The sequence below is a fragment of the Saccostrea cucullata genome, unplaced genomic scaffold (genome assembly GCF_032062105.1).
Source record: "Saccostrea cucullata isolate Sc308-1 unplaced genomic scaffold, CSIRO_AGI_Scuc_v1 ctg3634, whole genome shotgun sequence".
In the NCBI taxonomy this organism is placed as follows: Eukaryota; Metazoa; Mollusca; class Bivalvia; order Ostreida; family Ostreidae; genus Saccostrea; species Saccostrea cuccullata.
In genome coordinates this window covers 1-18,503 of record NW_026932569.1, presented here as the reverse complement: position 1 = coordinate 18,503, position 18,503 = coordinate 1, and the positions used below count along the sequence as shown (strand labels likewise).

General features: G+C 35.3%; 1 protein-coding gene across 1 annotated transcript; it reads left to right on the top strand.

The window, feature by feature from the left end:
* The first annotated feature begins 624 nt into the window (after nucleotides 1–624).
* Nucleotides 625–2,068, top strand: LOC134235417 (uncharacterized). The gene is made up of 2 exons (XM_062717548.1): nucleotides 625–1,649; nucleotides 1,792–2,068. The coding sequence occupies exons 1-2, from the start codon at nucleotides 748–750 to the stop codon at nucleotides 2,063–2,065; spliced, it is 1,176 nt and encodes a 391-aa protein (XP_062573532.1). The 5' UTR covers nucleotides 625–747; the 3' UTR covers nucleotides 2,066–2,068.
* Nucleotides 2,069–18,503: the final 16,435 nt, after the last annotated feature.

Below are 18,503 nucleotides of genomic sequence, written 5' to 3'. Positions count from 1 at the left end.
TGACCGTTGAGTACTAAGCTGTTTTACTGTCAAATTCTTCTTTGGAATAGTGTGAACTACTCCAAAATTAATGCCTATCAAATTTGCGATGTGTTTTAAAGTCAATCAAACATCAAAAGTGATAATTTGTTGAATTTTGGCAAACAGAACATTGATTGTTGTAAGTGCTTGTCTCTAAGGACGGTACCCATTTTCGATGCCTATTATATCATCGTTGTTCATTGAAATCCACCTGCTCATGTGTCTATAAAACAGACATTGGCTTCTGTGAATTTCAGAAATATCAGTGAATATTTTTTGGGATTCTTAACAAGTTTTACAGCAGCTTATTTAATGAAGCGTTTAAATTTCACTTTAGTTCACTGATTCTTTATCATTCATTTTTAATGCAGTGTCTCGAATAGCCCTTGTTTTCCAGCTTCTCACAATGAAAATTTGAGATGAAAAGTGGTCACATGAACTGATATCAATTTATTATGGATTCCATTACGAGAGAAAGACACGCTTAATGTCATATGATATCTGTGTTACATGTCATAGAAATCAGGACATTATTGAACAGCCCTCGTATCTAAGGCAAATGAGAATTGGTAAATCCACAGAACTTTGTATGCGTCGCAAGAGACAAGATATAGCATTAAAGAAGGACAAAGTAAAGAAAACAGCGAAAGGGGAATGCATGCGCATGAGAACTTCAACTAAGATTCAGTAAACATACAAACTGGATACAAGGACACTGGGTTAAAAATGGACAGGGGGCAGCATGGAAGACATGAGATATATCCTGGCAGTGGGGGGCAATTTTCGTCTGAAAATGTACCGTCAAACTACTATCTTCCGGGTTATGTTCCACAAAGTCTTCCATCCACTGAATCAAATCGTCCTCCAGTGAACATGCAGATGACGCACAGAGATCGAGGCTTAGGTCAAACCAGCGTGAGTGCTGTAGAAGATATTCACGAGTCTATCCTTCCGTATGGACAACGGCGAAATCAAATCGACCACAATCAGGAACAAGAAGATGAAGAGAAACCACCAAAGCCAAGAAATGTATGGTGGTATACTGTCTGTCGAGTATTTTCAGCCATTTTGATTATCCTTAATGTAACATTCGACTGGATAGAGTTCACTGACATGGAAGATCCTATCGAAGATAACGACAAATATTGCAAAGAAGAATTTGATTCAGGGGAAGTGGCGAATCAGTTTTTATATGTTTGCATTGCTGGCACTATCCTCGCTATTCTTCAGATGGTGAACATTGTTTACCAGATTGTTCAGAATCACCGCTTAGATCCTACCGAAGAAATTCCTAATCATCTGGATGAACGGACTGAAGTATTTTTGGTGACGACATTTATTGAAATACCACAAAATTTTCTACTTTTTCGATACGAAAAACTTCTTTGTTTGAAATGCGAAGTAGAATGGGACTCAAAGACTAGCAAACGGTTTATGAATGGATTGGTAGATTGTTTAAGCAGCATTTGGCGCTACATAACAAATATAAAAGTATCAGCAGGTGAAAAAAGCGATGGTTGCTGCAGAAATCCTTGTCAGAAGTGTGGTGATTGCTTTGGTAACTGTATCAAAAAGTTCTGCAATGGTTTGCTGAAATGCCTTTGTCCCTGTTGCTGTTGTTGCTTTGAGTAAGTACATAATTATTGGAATGTTGAAAAAATTATTAAACTAAAATTTGTAAACATTTTAAACATTTTTAATAGTGTTGGAAGATGTCCTTTTTGCCATCTTAAGATAAATCACATATGATTGCTTTTCGTTCTTTTTTAGTTGCAAGACATTTTTTCCCTGCTGTTGCTGCTCGATCATCAGCAAAAATGGAAGCTGTTACACGGAATGCTGCTGTAATGGTAAAAGCAGTCCTAACGAGCCCTCAATACTGGCCGACCTAGCAGCCATACCCACCGCCCTCCACGTCTTCTTGTACACCGCAAGGACCATGAAAAATTTCTGCAGCTTGTCGGGAATATATTCGGTCTACAATATTATTCCATGTTTTATAAACGATACCATTATCAGTTGGCTTTGGGACAAGGTTTTCTAAGTGTCAGGCACCGTTTCTAGTAGTTTTGTTCAATCTGTTTAAAATTCTATTTGATTTGACTGATTGATTGTTTGATTAATGATTGTATGTTGTTTTTACGTCCCATTCGAGAATTTTTCTCTCATGTTAAGATGTCACCATACGAGTATACCGGTGAAAGGGCTTCAACTTCAAATTTTGACCTTTACTCGGCACTCAGGACCATTAAGCATTGAGGGATCTTTATAGTGCAAACGCCTGTCGCGTCATGAAACGGGGTCTTGGTTTTTAAGGTCTCATCTGAAGAACCCACAACTTTCACTTCAAGTGCCGAGCGCATGTCTGTCATTCTGTCCTACTTGTGAGTGCATCTTGATGAGTTACAGATCAAGTTTGAATGCCGGTCCGCTTCAATGATTATTACGGAATTACGACCTTTTCAAAATTTCAGAGTTTTCCGCACCTTTTTCCTAAACGCTTGCAGATATTGAGAACTGATTTTTAGTACGAGACTTCACCTTGATTAGTTATAGATCAAGTTTCCATTTCGTTCTGCTTCATTGATTTTTTAAGGAATCATGGTATTTTTATTCTTTTTATATGATTGGGTTCACGATAGCACTGGTTCTCTGCCCTTGATTCCAGTCGCTGCCGCTAGGAATTACAAGGACAGGTAACCTCCGCCGCCATGACAGTGGAAAAACTCACTGCTTGCTTCGCGCATGGTACTGCGCATTCCAAAAATAAATAGCATCAATGCTTGCAGAGAAGAATGTTAGGTGGATCCAGCAATTTAAATAACAGAGAAAACAAAGCGTAGGATATCTTTCTTGATGAATAGAGCAATTGAATACGGTGAAATTATTCAAACAACATAGTAAGGACTTTATTAACTGTGTATATCATTAACTTACAATATATTGTCACAATGAACTTTCAAATGTTCCTTAGTGTTAAACATTGTAATCCTCCCTGGTACATACCATAACACATGGAGTTAGAGAGACGAGTTATAGCATTCCCCGTAAACTTTAGAACATAAATAATGATAAAGAACAAGTGTTATAACTAAATCGATGATTTAATTATCATATCAGTGGTAAATATGTAGGTAAATTAATCATGCAATAGATCTTGATTTGAATTATTTTGGTAGGATATGCATATGGGACCTGTGATATCGCTTTACATTTAATGGTTTTTGAGGCAGCACTTCTTTATGGTTTTATAGATGCTTAAAATCCGTCTACTTTCTTTGTTAACAGCCGTGTAGAGTGCAGAGAGAAGGGTTTATTTACTTCAGCACTTCTGGATTTACGCTAGTCTAAATATAGATTTTTTCATCAGTGCTGTTTCCTGTGACGCGATAAAATGGCAGTGGTTACCTGTCGTTGGTTTTTTAGGGCGCTTGCGCCCGTTAACCAATGTCAGGGTACCAGTCTAGGGTTCACGACAGGGATCGTGATGCACTAAATTTATGTCGTGATGCACTAAATTAATGTTCTAAACTAAATTTATGTCGTGATGCACTAAATTAATGCTCTAAACGAGATTGTCATGATTTGAAACTTGCTGGATAGCTTTTACCTTGATAAGTAATACTCAGTAGATCAAGTTTGAATTTCGTTCTGTTTCATTGATTTTTAAAGGAATTATAATTGTATTTTTAATAGTTTTTTTTTTATAAATGGGTTCACAATAGGGGTCTTTATGCACTAAATTTATGTCGCGATGCACTAAATAAACTAATTCTAAACGAGGTTTAGACTGGCACTTCCTGTCTCATTTGTACGAAACGACAGGTGACTACCGCTATCTTAAGCCAGGAATTCTTGGCTTGATCCAATCGGCAATCCTCGGCTGACTCCCCTACGCTCCATTCAAACCATAGACTGGCAGTACCTGTCTCATTCGTACGAAACTCGAGGATCAGAGAGGCAAGCCAGTCTATTCAAACCACAATAAACTGATAAGCTGCGACTATCTGCTGAGTTAGTGAGTCATCCGAAACCAATGAATGTTTAAAATGTGTCATTTTCAATTAATAAATGTTTTAGTTTTCTTTAATTCAAGTAATGTAGGGTATGTAATGTGATAAGAGCTTCGCAAGGTAATTGAAATACCTTCAGGCGAAGCAAAAGGTGTGAGTGAATGTATTTATTGAAGTTATCACAACACGTGTATCAAATGAACACGTCTTTATGTAGTGTATATGAAGAGTGTCGGTCTGATTGGTTAAAGTATTTATCGAATACCTGTTCTACAGGTATTCTGTTAAAGCACGCGCGCTTTAGCGTATGTAAATGTTAAATGCCATTCAAAGGCTTTTTCTCAGTGCAGTCAGACGTTTCCCCACCCGCCCGCCCCCACAAGTATCATCTTTGTTTTTATTAATTACATGTATATGTTTTTGTTTGAGTTGGCAAGAAGGAAAGTTGGAAATGTACATTTTCAATCTAATTAAAATATACACTTTACGGATCTAAGAGGTCTGATTTTAATTAGATGTGTACATTCTGTATATAATATTAAACTGAACTTACGAGAGCGCCTCAGTGTCTATCACATGCGTCTTGTTATTATACACCCCGCTTGAAAAGTGGGAGGGTATATAGTAATCGGGATTTCCGTCCGTCCGTCCGTCTGTTACGCTTTATCTCTTATCCGCCTCTTATACTAGTGAGTGAAATTTAATGAAACTTTCACAGAATCTTTTATCACATATTGCCATTGTGCACCTCCTATTTTACTTTTTTATTCGACACGTATTTTAGGTTCCCCATAGCAAAACATGGACATTGCCATTATACGTTTACCTATGACGTCACATATAGAGGCTTCTGGATCACTCGGCACACCTCGGCAGATTCGTACCTCATCTAACGTAGTTCACGGAATCAGCCGAGGTTTGCCGAATGGCTTCTGGATAATATTTGATAGGACGAGTTATTCCTCTTTACACATTACCGTAAAACAATATATAGCAACACATGGACATTATGGGAGGCGGGGGTATCATTTAGTGAGCTCATTGCTCACAGTACCTCTAGTTTATTTTATAAACATGTTCGTCTGAGTGGAAACGAATAAGAACATGAACTATATAATACAAAGGTCCCTGTTGAAATGTTAATATAGATTGATTGCATAAAAAAACAAATATGTAGAGAACTTCTGAAAAGTATTGAAAGTATTGAAAACCGAATATATGTACATGTAGGCCTAGAAATTTCCAAAATTATAATTATAAGGGTAACGATATAACCATCATAATGTCCGGTGTCTCAGCACCCTGTGATCTGTTTTGGTTTCCCCGACACATTTAAATTTCTACGTCAGCGTGAGTTTTTATCAGCCAATGAGCAAAGCGGTTAGAGGGCTCTTTACACATGTTACACTACTGGGGGTCGTAACATAAAGGTTACTTAAGTCATAGACCGTGCTTAAGTAGGACTTAAGTACAGTCTAAAACTTAAGACTGTAACTAGAAGCGTACTTAGATTTGGCAATCTTAGCAAAACTTAGGCGGCCGGTAGAGGTGACTTAAGTATATCTTAACTTTCTTGTACATATATTTAGAGTTATTTAATGTTGACTTTCGATGTTTAAAGTTTCCTGTATTCATATTATGCATTAAAGAAAATAATTATCTATATTTGACGCTGATTTAAGAATTTTATTTTTTCGTTGGGAGGGGGGTGGGGTGATCACTCGGATCCCAATTTCACTCACAGCACAGCACAACATACATGTAAATACAAAATTTAATTTTAGGGATACGTCTGAAATTAGAAGGACGTCGGTTATAAAAATATCCCGATTTTTGTTTTGTATCCTTGATTATAAGTGTATCATTAAACTTCTGCATTTTTGCTTCTGACATACATGGCATTATACATAGCGGTGGTTTAAAATATATGGAACTTTTTATAGAGTTTCAATTTCAAGTGAATAGGCGGTCGATTATCTTTTCTTGTCTGTGATAATAACAGGATAAGTGAACATTTATCAAAACAAAAGCGTTACAAGAGGTAAACTGAAAACACCTCAGGTGATAAAACAATTGTCGTGAACATTTACAATGAACCACAATTCGCCACTTTCTGACCGTGCAGTATTTGTTTTCAAACGTTCCGAATATTTTATAACTTAATAATAATTTTAATAGGAAATATAATCTAACATAACTTAAACCGATAGGTAAGGACATCAACTTTAATATGTTATTAATTAAAACCCTAAATGAATAACATTTAGCAATATATCTATATAATATCAAAAACTATAGGTTGACTCAGGTGAAATATTTTTAACATAAGTCTGACTTAGCTAGGACCTTGCTTAGTTCGCTTTATGTTACGGTTTAAGACATACTTAAGCAGTACTTAGACAGGTCCTAAGATTGTGCCTAAACCGTACTTACGACCCTACTTAAGTCAAAAACTTAGCAAGCTTTATGTTACGAGCCCCTGGTCAACTGTCTGTATATCGAGGATCAGACAGGCAAGCCAGTCTAAACGAGGTTGTCATGATTTGAAACTTGCTGGATAGCTTTATAGTGACAAATATAGATCACGTTTGATTTTTTGGTATAAAATTGTTTTTCAACTACGTATAGTTAGCTGTTCTGATCAAAGCATTTGTGTGTGTCAAATGGCATTCAAAAACGTTGTCTTTCTTTGTAAGGCAGATCGACTTAATTCCAAGACATTTCATTCTTATGCAATTACCTAAGAATGCTTGTTTGATTTGAACATAGTTTATTATGAAGCAAACAAAAAAGGATAAGGCCATAGACCTGGATAAGCGCGCTTCATAAGAGTTTTTTAGCTTCGGTTATCTAATGTAATTTTATGTAAATCATTATTATAAATAAAAAATCACGTGATTCTTTTATAAACAATTCTTCTCTTGGAATAAAAAAAAATGATGAAAATATTTCAATAGTCTTGGTTCGATTTCAATGACTTGGTTCGCCACAATTTAGTGGGTTTTTTTGATTTTCGATATCCACGAATGATGTTTTGTATAATTACTAAAAGTAGATTAAAATTGCTATTTCTCTCACAGTTTTGATGCACTTTTCACACTACTGCATACCACCAGCACTTGTACACTAAACAATGAAGAAAGTTTTGTTCATCAGTTCATGATTTCAATGAACAGTATTATGTTCCTTTTATTGAGATATCATTTAAATTTCATCAATGAGTCAATTTAAGATGATCATTATAAAAAAAAATCAAATTAAGTTACCGGAATATATTTTTGCAAGAAATACTGTATATAAAACCTGTTGAATATTTTGGCTGACATGTTTGATATCAATTGTGAGTCCTTTGATTTTATACTGAATTCGGCTATGGAATGCTCCGTCTACGTCCAATACGTTTGGCTTACGGCAGATGTGGCCTTCAACTGGAGATGCTTACTCCTCCAAGGCACCTGACCCAACTGGAATTTCTAGAGGTCCCTGTTTTGTGTTCTGTTCAAAGATCTGTGTATATATTTATAGACATTTCGGAAGAAATAAATGGAGATAGCAAAAGTATTCACGATTCAAGCTCAAAAGTTCATTAAACAATAAAAACTTTGAAGTAGAGCAAACAAGGACCTCTAAAACACCAGAAGTGGTATCAGGTGCCATTGATACTAAGCATCCCCTGCCGACCAGTCACACCAGCCGAGTGCTGCTGGTCATGATCGTGATATAACGGGAAAATCTGTCGACAATTCAGTGTGTAAATATAATTGCCAAAAAAATTGAAAAACGTCAGGCAGCATTTGACTTAAATGATAGATTATAACTTGCTGACATTGTATCGACTACAGAACTAACGAAATGATAACTTTAAATATGACTTCTGATTTTCTTGTTGCATCAACTTGATTGACAATAACTTACCTCGTTTTAGAATTTTTTGTTAGGTTGAGCATGCTCTTGCGTATCGAATCAACTGAAAGATATAAACCCTGCATGCATGTGATGAAGGTTTATTGCTGCATAAATTAGGTCATTTGACGATTGAAAAATTAGTCATCATGTTTATCGTATAGTTTGGTTGTAATATTATTTTAACGTCCATTTGTAGTAAAATATCCATATACGAGTATGAAACAGATATGTCAGACTGTAGGTTTTTTCAAGCTTTCCCGGGTATATCGTATCAACACAGGCACTTGTTTCGGGAATAAATTTTAACCCATAGTATAATAATAAGACAAGGTATCTAACTCCAAATTACACGGAGTACCCCCCTCCCTTAGAATCGCGCTCATTTACACTTTCAAAAAAAAAGGCAGTGGCAAACTGTTTATACCTATGTCATTTACGATAATTTATGTACACAACCATATATGGCATGCATGTCTTTGTTTTTGTTTATCTCCGTAAACAGCGTCAAAACCCTGTTCGCCGGGTGGAAAAGTCGAACTAAACCATAAAACGGTATGTGCTAATCTCGGGCAAAGAGAAAAATTAAAGAATGCGTGGGTTTAAAAATTCAATTCCAGATTTTAAATATTGCATTGAATAAATAAAATTTCATAGTGTCTTATTTTCCATAAAAATTCTACGATGTTTTCAGATGTAATTTTAGAAACAGATTTTTAGCCAATCAAATTCGAGGTCTTATTGTTTGCCCGAGACTAGTACATACCATTTTGTGGTTGAGTTTTACTTTCCACACGGCGAGCAGAGTTTTGAAGCTGATTACGGAGATAAAAGAAAATAAAGACAAGCATGTCAGATATGGTTGTGTAGATAAATTATCGTAGAAGACATAGGTATAAACAGTTTACCCGTGCATTTCCCCTGAAAGTGTAAATGAGCATGATTCTAAGGGAGGGAGGTACTCGGTGAAAATCGGAGTTAGATACCTACTACAAGTCAAAAATTTATTACAGAAACAGGTGCCTGTGCGTATCAACATAAGAATGGAAATAACCATTTTTATTGACAATACGTTGTCGATATATCTAAATGTCGAGTTGAGGGTTATAGCAAGTGTTTTCTTCTTTTCACGTATAAAATTCTGCTTCATCTGAATACAAATATAGGTCTGATAATAACGGGGCGCAATTGATTGCCATGGGAATTTCAATAGATTGTTTGAAGACCTGGTCTTAAAAGCACAGATATTGTCATAAAGAAATTCAATTATCTTTGTACATCAACTTAAGAATACTTCTGTGTACAATACAGTGTAAATATGTTTCAAGAAAATAATTTGGCAAATGACAAATGACAAGGTAAGAAAATTTTTGAGTTCCTTTTTTCATTGAAAAAGCAGCTGTCCATGATATCAAAAAGCATGGACGTTTGAAATTTTTCATGAGGAATGACTGTTTGTTACCTATACCTTTTAAATTTGCACCTCCCTACAGGAAAGTGGTGGCGTCTCTATACGAGTGAAAAATTCTCGAGAAGGGAGTTTTAACAAGAACAACAAAAAAAAAAAAACAAAAAAAAAAACAAAAAAAAACAAAAAAAACAAAAAAAAAAAAACACACACACACACACACACACACACACATAACAACAACGACAAAACAAAACAAAACTTTTTGAAAATGTACACAATGAGGAAATATAATGCAAAGAAATCATGTCATTGGAGTGTTCATCTAAACACAAAGTACCGGTAGTTTGAAAAAACATTTCTCGCTGAAAAAAAAAAACATATTCGACACCGATGAACAATGAACTCGAACAAAAGTTTTTTTTATGAATTCCTTTTCATCCGAACGGGTATTAGGGAAATAGATGATCTGTATTGAACTGGAATTTCATGTTCTCGAAGGAAATTCCTGATGGCATAAACTCCTTTTTCCTTAACAAGGAATGGACAGTCTTCTCCCGACCAAAGAAAATGATTTTTCCGTAGATCTTTTATCATTCCAACGTCTTGACAAATACATTCTTTGTAGTCGCAACTTGTGCATACTACTAATATACCTTTCTGTGTCAATCCTTTTACAATAAAGCCTGAATTAGCTAACTCAGTCGCTAAGTCCTCATTTTGCAAGTGGGTAAGATTTATCTTTCCTATTTCTTCTGTTGACATTTCAACCGTGGGAAAATATGGGTCTTTAGAAATTTCATCCCTTTCAGGAACTGCATAATTTTTGCTAAGATATTGACAATCGGTATTCCACATTCTGTGTTGAGCAAAAATTACAGATTCGTCGACGTTTTTGACGTCACCGAATAAACTCTGATTACAACAATGACAAGTAATGGTGTCAGAGCTTCCCGAATAAATATATCCTGCATTTGCAAGCACAATTCGCATTTGGTTTTCAAAGGGAGAGTTTTCGAAAGTTTTGATTCTTTTGTCGAAAGAATTAAAGTCTACCATGCGTTTCCGAAAATTGCTGAAATACATATTGCGCACAATGTTATTGGCCAAATAAAGTAAATCATAACCGGCGTGGCCCTGAAATGTTACATTATATGTCATCCTGTCATATTCTGACTTACACAAATCGTAGTTTAAAGAATGTTCAAGAAATTTTACAATTTTCTCGTAACCTTTGACACAAAATTTTAATAGTTCTTTTTCTCCCAGCTTGGTTAAATTAATTTTGATTTCCTCAATTTTTGCTTCTTTATTTAAGGCTTCAATTTCCAACATTGTGTCTTCACAATGCGCCATGTTATTTACAAATGTTTCACATTCTAAAGTAAGACTTTGTGAGACGATTTTTATGCCACAGCCTTTTTGTAAAATATTGATTGTTTTCCGATTTCCCAATTGGCCTATGAAATCAGACATTCCAGATTTTCTGCAGAGGTTTCGAAATTTCTTCTGTTTCCTGAGGCTTTTTCTGGTCAATTTTTCCATAAGTTCGTTATGGAGATGTTCTAGTTCCTCGTCTGACTCACCACTACTCGAGGACAGGTTTTCAGATTTCAGAGCGTGCATTAATTTAGGCCACCAATTGCTTCTTTCATCAGATGCTATCAGAGGAGTGGAAAGTTGAAGAAACTCTGGTATCTCACATTCATCTATCAAAACTGGAATGATTGACCTTGGTTTATTTGTTTTTAAACGGTAATAGGTCATTACTGTAGTTTGTAGTAAGAATTTAAACTCTTCCGAATCAATAGAATCGCGGGAAAGGATAAACGCCAAGATGACTGATTCCTTTAAAATCAACTCAATATCATCTAATTTTGAATGTGAGTTAAAACGAACACAGTTACATCCGCCAACATACCTTTGACATTCGATTTCCTCTATGATATTCTTAGTCCATTCGCTGTCTCTTTCGGATGAACTGTGAAAGAAAAATATATGAAATCGTTTTCCACATGGTAAAAATTTTGGTGTTGATAAAGCGACCGCCATCTTTGTTCAATGAAGTACTGAGTATACATACTGTATGGGCGAATGACGTTAGAAAATATATTAAACAAAATTTGTGAATATTTTCGTTTTAAAAGTATACAGTGATATAAAAGTTAGTCTTCTCAAAAGGGGTAGATATTTAAGTATAATTATCAATTGGTACTTCTTTTTTTTTATTTTGTACATTTCTTAAATGACCAGGGCTATTTTTAAATTATGACGTTAAAAATAATCAGTGGTCTCGTGGGTAACTAGATCAACAATGTTGGAAAACAAAGTTAGACCAGATAATAACTTTCATAATGAAATAATAATCAGAAAAAAGACAAACATCGCCTTACAGTTATTCAGGGTATCCCGAGAAAATCATTCTTTTTACATTTTGAACGCAAAGAATATAATTATAAGTTTTATATATCGGTAAGTTCTTTGAGTTAAGAGAGATCATAAAATGAATTAAAACCACCTAAAGAGTGTTTTATAGGTCACTTCCGGGGTTTTCAATTCACTGGGTAAACAGGTAAACACACCAGATATAAGCATTTTAATAAGCAAATTATTGATGTTTTTCATCCACAATCTCCTAAAGTAAAAATAAATTGTTAGTTGGTGTTTGTTCTTATTTATCTATATATGTTTTATAAATTTACAGGCTTTCTGTAGAAATACAGGGGCGGATCATATAGGAAAGAGCAAAACAAAATTACCAACAAAAAATTATCATACGAGGGCTGTCCGTAAACTTCTACATCATGGAAAAGGAATAAGGGTGAATATGAAGGTTTAACTTATATTTGTTTTTGGGAGTATGTCCACCCGAAAGAGAGCGCCGTTGTAAAAATCATATATGTAACGTCACATCCTCGCAACACCCGGGGCCCTGAATCAACACGTTGCCGTTGTCCATTGGCAACGTGTTGACTGTTGACTAGCAAAGTTACCCTTATTTTGTAAAGTAAATTTATGATAAATCACTTACGTTGTCAGGTACTAAGTAACCTTTTATTTATATTATTCAATTGTTTGTGCTTGTTGATTAATACGTCAAAGTTTTCTAGTGTTAAACGTAGACTGATCATCAAATAAAACCATGATAAGCCCATTCAAGTCCAATAATGAGACAGATATTCTGAATTTTTTGTGTTGAAATATTTTTTTCAACCGATTTTCTTTAATGCTTGTTTATTTTTAATAGAAAGAAAACCCGTTAACATCAATTGGCAAATTGGAAATATACAGCTTGTTACAAGTACGTCATTTTCATCTGTTCAATGCATTCGTCCTAGACAATAAATTCAACACGGACGTCTGAGAAAACATTGGATTCATTCATTCATGTTTTATTTTCATTCATGTTTTATTTCCTCCTCATGGAGATAAATGAAATATGAATATAATTAAATAAATATTACACTAGTTCCATTCAAACAGACATAAACATACAAAACTATGAAGAACCCCCCAAAAAAACAATATATGAGAGAAAAAAAAACAAAAAAGCAAAACACACACGCACACACACAAACAAAACATATTTACAAAACCTTTAAAGTACTGTTGAGGATGAGAGGGGAACTGGAAAAAGGAAGAAAAAAATAAATAAATTACACGGTATTTTGTGCCTGACAGCGTTAAGGAAGCGACAGCTGACGAAGTGACCTGTTGTAGTGTGCGGCTGCGCTTCGAACAAGGTTGAAATTCAGTAAATGAAATGCTTCATTATCTGTTTCATAATTTGTATGGCGTCCCAGTAGAAAAAAACCATTCATTTTCGGTTAAGCCACACAACTCTGCGGATAGATGTTGTCAAAACAGTTCGTGATCACATTCCACCAGTTATTTCTTATTTCAGTGGTTTCAAGCAGAAGGATAAAACGTACGCTCAACTAGGACCTTAGGTCCCTTGATCAGTTCATGACTATCGGACCTGTTTACTCCGCTACAAAATGTAGTGCGTTGCATACTTAAAGTGAAAATAGAATAAATCGTAATATAGTGAAGCCTTTACAGTGTAAAAAAAAAAACCAGAAAATTTATTTTTGTCAAAGGAATAACCATCTGATGGGTATTAAAAAAGAAAGAGAGGGGGGGGGGGTTGCTGAGCAACATTAATTGCAATATTATAAGATATATGATATATAAGAGTTTAACATTTGTGGATTATGTTGGGTGACCTGTGGTCTCCCCTATGATTTTATTATTCCATGTAAGGTTATAGTATCTATATAACACAGTGCCTAACCTCTGATCTCCTTACTAATAGTAAGCAACTCAGAGTAAACGACGTCCAGTCTCTGCATTCGCAGATCTCTAACAAGCGGGGGGAGAATGAAGATCTTGCCCCCTACCACCCCTACCTTTTCATTTCGCTCGGACTTTTCACAAATCCTTTAACATAACGGAATAATAATTTGTTAATAAATTATTTAATGTATCCTTTGTCTTCTTTATGAGGTCATGCTTCAATAGGCGACCTCATTACTTTAACACACTTTAGTAAACCCCTGATTTTATTTATCTTACAAAGAAGATGTACCCCCTGTATGAGAAGTTTGGGGCTGCATGGAGTTCTCCTCCCCTTTCCCTGGAATTAACACATCAAATTCATACACCAATCAAAACTACATTTAAGAAAAAGGAATATATATTATACATCTAAAAAGAATATAAGGGCGGACCAGAGGTTACAAATAAAATGCATATTAACGGGATTCTAAAGGTTCTCTTATAAGAACACGAGGAGACGCCTATGGGTCTTATAGGTCATCTGAACATCATGTAAAAACTTTGAACAATTGAATTTGGTTCGCGCTTTGAACCAGAGGCCATGACATTCGCAGTTTTAAAAAGAAAGCACCTTTGCTCATCATAACTATATACTTAGTATGCCTAGTTTGGCTACTTAATACCTATATAGAGCGTAGCGGAACAAAAAGTGCATTTCAAATAATCAGTAATAATAAGCAATAATTAGTAGTGCCCATTGACCACAAAAACCCTCATCCTGGGGTCATACATTTCACAATTTTTGGAAAAAGCACCCTTGTTCATAAAAAAAATTTGGTTTATACCAAAGAACAAATTTCAAAGCAATAATTCAATTACAGTACATGTCTTTAATTAGAGACCCCACCCCTTAATGGTACCCATGAGCCACGGGCTTTGAAATTTATAATTCTGGAAGAGGCTCCCATGCTTATCATAACTATATGTAGTTAGTTTAATTAATATCCAGGTGCAGAGAGGAAGATTTTTTAAAGAATTAATGAATTTTAACTTTACAATATACCGTAAATCTGAAAATTTTTACGTCGATTTTATTTTGCGAATTCGGGTCAAAATGCTGTTGATTAATTTTTACGTTTTAAAATTTTGCGAATGACCACTGCTTTGTTTACATTTTCTTATTGGTAATTTATTTTTAAGAAAAATATTTTTGCGAATGCGATGAACTTGCAAATTTGCTAAAAATTTATATACAGCAAAAATTTCCAGATTTATATAGCCCCACCGTAACACCAAAACCCCTGACCTTTGGGGTAACGTATTTCAAAACTTTGGAGAGAATATCCTTCCTCATTATATCTATGCATATAGTTAGTTTGTTTAATATCCAGGGGAAGAGGGAAAAATTTTCAAAGAATAAATGCATTTCACGATATAAATTTTTATAGCCCTGTCCTAACCCCAGGGCCCCTGACTCTGGGACAATGAATTTCACAATTTTGGTAGAGGAGTCAATGATGATAATAATTATGCCAACAGTTAGACGGCTTTATGTCAATTTTAAAGATTTCATCAATTGTAGTAGTTTCGCCCCAACTATCTTGCCTTAGGGGATGGAGGGCAGGGACCATGATTTAAAATATAAGATGATCTCTGGTCTTCTTATTGATGTAAAATATAAAGTGTCCTCCGGTTTCTTTAATGTCGTTCAAAATAGGGTGATCATTAGTTTTAATGATGTACAATATAAGGTGACCTCTTGTCCCCTTACTAATGTACAAATTTCGAGGGCCATTCAATAAATAATGTCTTGAACTCTATGACATACAATACAGATATCATATGGCATTAAGCTTGACTTTCTCTCATTATTGAACCTTTAATGAATTTATAACAGTTTATATGACCACTTTTCATCACATGGTTTCATTGTGAGAAGCTGGAAAACAACGGTATTCGAGACACTGCATTAAAAATGAATGGTAAAGAATCAGTAAACTAGAGTGAAATTAAACCATTCATTAAAGCTGCTGTAAAACTTGTTAAGAATCCCAAAGAAACACTCACTGAAATATGTAAAATTAACAGCAATCAATGTCTGTTTTATAGACAATTGAGCAGGTGGATTTCAATGATATATTATGGGCATCAAAAATGGATACCGTCCTTGCAAACAAAAAATTAAACAACGAATGTACTGTTTGCCAAATTTCAACAACTTGCAAACAAAAATTAAACAACTAATGTACTGTTTGTCAAATTTCAACAAATAATCACTGATGGTGTATGATTGACTATATAACACATAGCAAATTTGATAGACATCATTTCGGGAGTAGTTCACACTGTTTTAAAGAAACGTTTGACAGTAGAAAAAAAGCTTAGTACTCAAAAGTCTCCCTATGTTTTAAAAAATGAGTGAAAACGACTGCGTGTAAGAATATCTGAACAATTATTAAGAATATCAGTAATTGTAGTTATCCACTTTTGTTTGAATTTCAAACAGATAATGAAACTTGAATCTATTGTTTAAAACCCTCAAAACAAAATTTACAATAAGTTGTGTATGACAAAAACAGCAAAGTCTGAGATGAGCAGAGAATTGCAAGAGCACAAATACAGATTTATATGCAATTTTCTTAAATATTAGTGGTCTTGTTGTTCAACTTCGTATTTGGGGAGGCAGATTAATTGTTGGAGGAATCTAGAAAGTATTTTTTCTGCAAAAAAATCAAAAGGTTAATGAGAATCAGGAAAACACTACATTAGATTTTTTCATGACAGCGTCCAAACCCGCACGCCCTGAAGAGTAAAGGAGTCTTGGGGATAAAAAGAAAGTTAATGTTATTTCACATTAACAATATTCGCCAGATCTTTCGCCTTTTGACTTGTTTCATTTTCCAAACTTGAAAAAAACGCCTTTCAGAAGGAAGAAACAAGTCCAGGAAATCATAGGATCTGCCATAATCCAGTATACAAAGGGTCATACCCAGAAATTAGTTCTAAAAACAGTCAGAAATTGGATAAAAAATGTAACGGACATGTGTTTTAATTAAAAGATAATATTAGGTTGAATCATTATGACTAAATTATTGAAAAGCGTCTTTTGTTTCTTTCCGAGAACCGAGGATATTATTTATTGAACAGCCCTCATATAAGGTGACCTATGGTCCCCCTACTGATGTACAATATATGGTGACCTCTGGTCTCCATCTAATGTACAATATAAAGTGACCTCTGGTCCCCTACTAATATACAATATAAGGTGACCTCTGGTCCCTCTACTGATGTTCAATATAAGGTGTCCTCTGGTACCCCTACTGATGTACAATATAAGGTGACCTCTGATCCCTCGCCTGATGTACAATATAAGGTGACCTCTGGTCTCCTTATTTATGTTCAATATAAGGTGACCTCTGGTCCCCTACTGATGTACGGTACAATATGAGGTGACCTCTGCGCTCCCTACTAATATACAATATAAGGTGACCTCTAGTCTCCTTATTGATGTTCAATATAATGTGTCCTCTGGTCTCCTTATTGCTGTTCAATATAAGATGAACTCTGGTCTCCCTAATGATGTACAATATACGGTGACCTCTGGTCCCCTACTGATGTGCGGTACAATATGAGGTGACCTCTGGTCCCCCTACTAATATGCAATATAAGGTGACCTCTGGTCCCCCTAATGATGTACAATATAAGATGACCTCTGGACCCCCTACTGATGTACAATTAAAGGTGTCTTCTGGTCCCCCAAATAATGTACAATATAAGGTGACCTCTGGTCTCCCTAATGATGTACAATATAAGGTGACCTCTGGTTGCCTTATTGATGTTCAGTAGAAGGTGTCCTGTGGTCCCCCTACTGATTAACAATATAAGGTGACCTCTGGTCCCCCTACATATGTACAATATAAGTTCCCTCTGGTTCCCCTAATGATGTACAATATAAGGTGACCTCTGGTCTCCTTGATGTTCAATATACGGTGTCCTCTAGTCCCCCTAATGATGTACAATATAAGGTGACCTCTGGTCCCCCTAATGATGTACAATATAAGGTGACCTCTGGTCCCCCTACTGATGTACAATATAAGGTGTCCTCTGTTCCCCCAAATGATGTACAATAAAAGGTGACCTCTGGTCCCCCTAATAATGTACAAAATAAGGTGACCTCTGGTCTCCTTATTGATGTTCAATATAAGGTGTCCTCTAGTCCCCCTAATGATGTATTATATAAGGTGACCTCTGGTCTCCTTATTGATGTTCAATATAAGGTGTCCTCTGGTCCCCCTACTGATGTACAATATAAGGTGTCCTCTGGTCCCCCTAATGATGTACAATATAAGGTAACCTCTGGTCTCCTTATTCATGTACAATATAAGGTACCGTCTGGTCCCCCTACTGATGTACAATATAAGGTAACCTCTGGTCCCCCTTTTGATGTACAATATAAGGTGACCTCTGGTCTCCTTATTGATGTTCAATATAAGGTGATATCTGGTCCCCCTACTGATGTTCAATATAAGGTGTCCTCAGGTTTCCCTTATGATGTGCAATAAAAGGTTACCTTTGGTCCCCTATTAATTTAAAATGTAAGATGACCTATGATCTAATTACTTTCGCGTTTCTGCTAATATATATATTAGAAAGTAGATCTGTATAAAGTCATAAATATGATTATTTTTGAGAAAGACAAAGAAAACTGTCTATCATATAAAATTCAATTAATATATGAGGCGACCCGAGGTCTCCGTATTGATATCGATGAATTTACTTTTGTGCCTTTAATGTCTGAAGAGTTCCTAAAATATTTTATTACTACGCAAAATGACGAACTATTTGCGGGGGACCCGAGGTCCTAGTTGAGCGTACGTTTT

Excerpts from the sequence above, each read along its gene's own strand:
- LOC134235417 (XM_062717548.1), top strand. The coding sequence starts at position 748 with ATGGACAGGGGGCAGCATGGAAGACATGAGATATATCCTGGCAGTGGG. Across the intron at positions 1,650-1,791 it reads TGTTGCTGTTGTTGCTTTGA|TTGCAAGACATTTTTTCCCT; the intron begins GTAAGTACATAA and ends GTTCTTTTTTAG.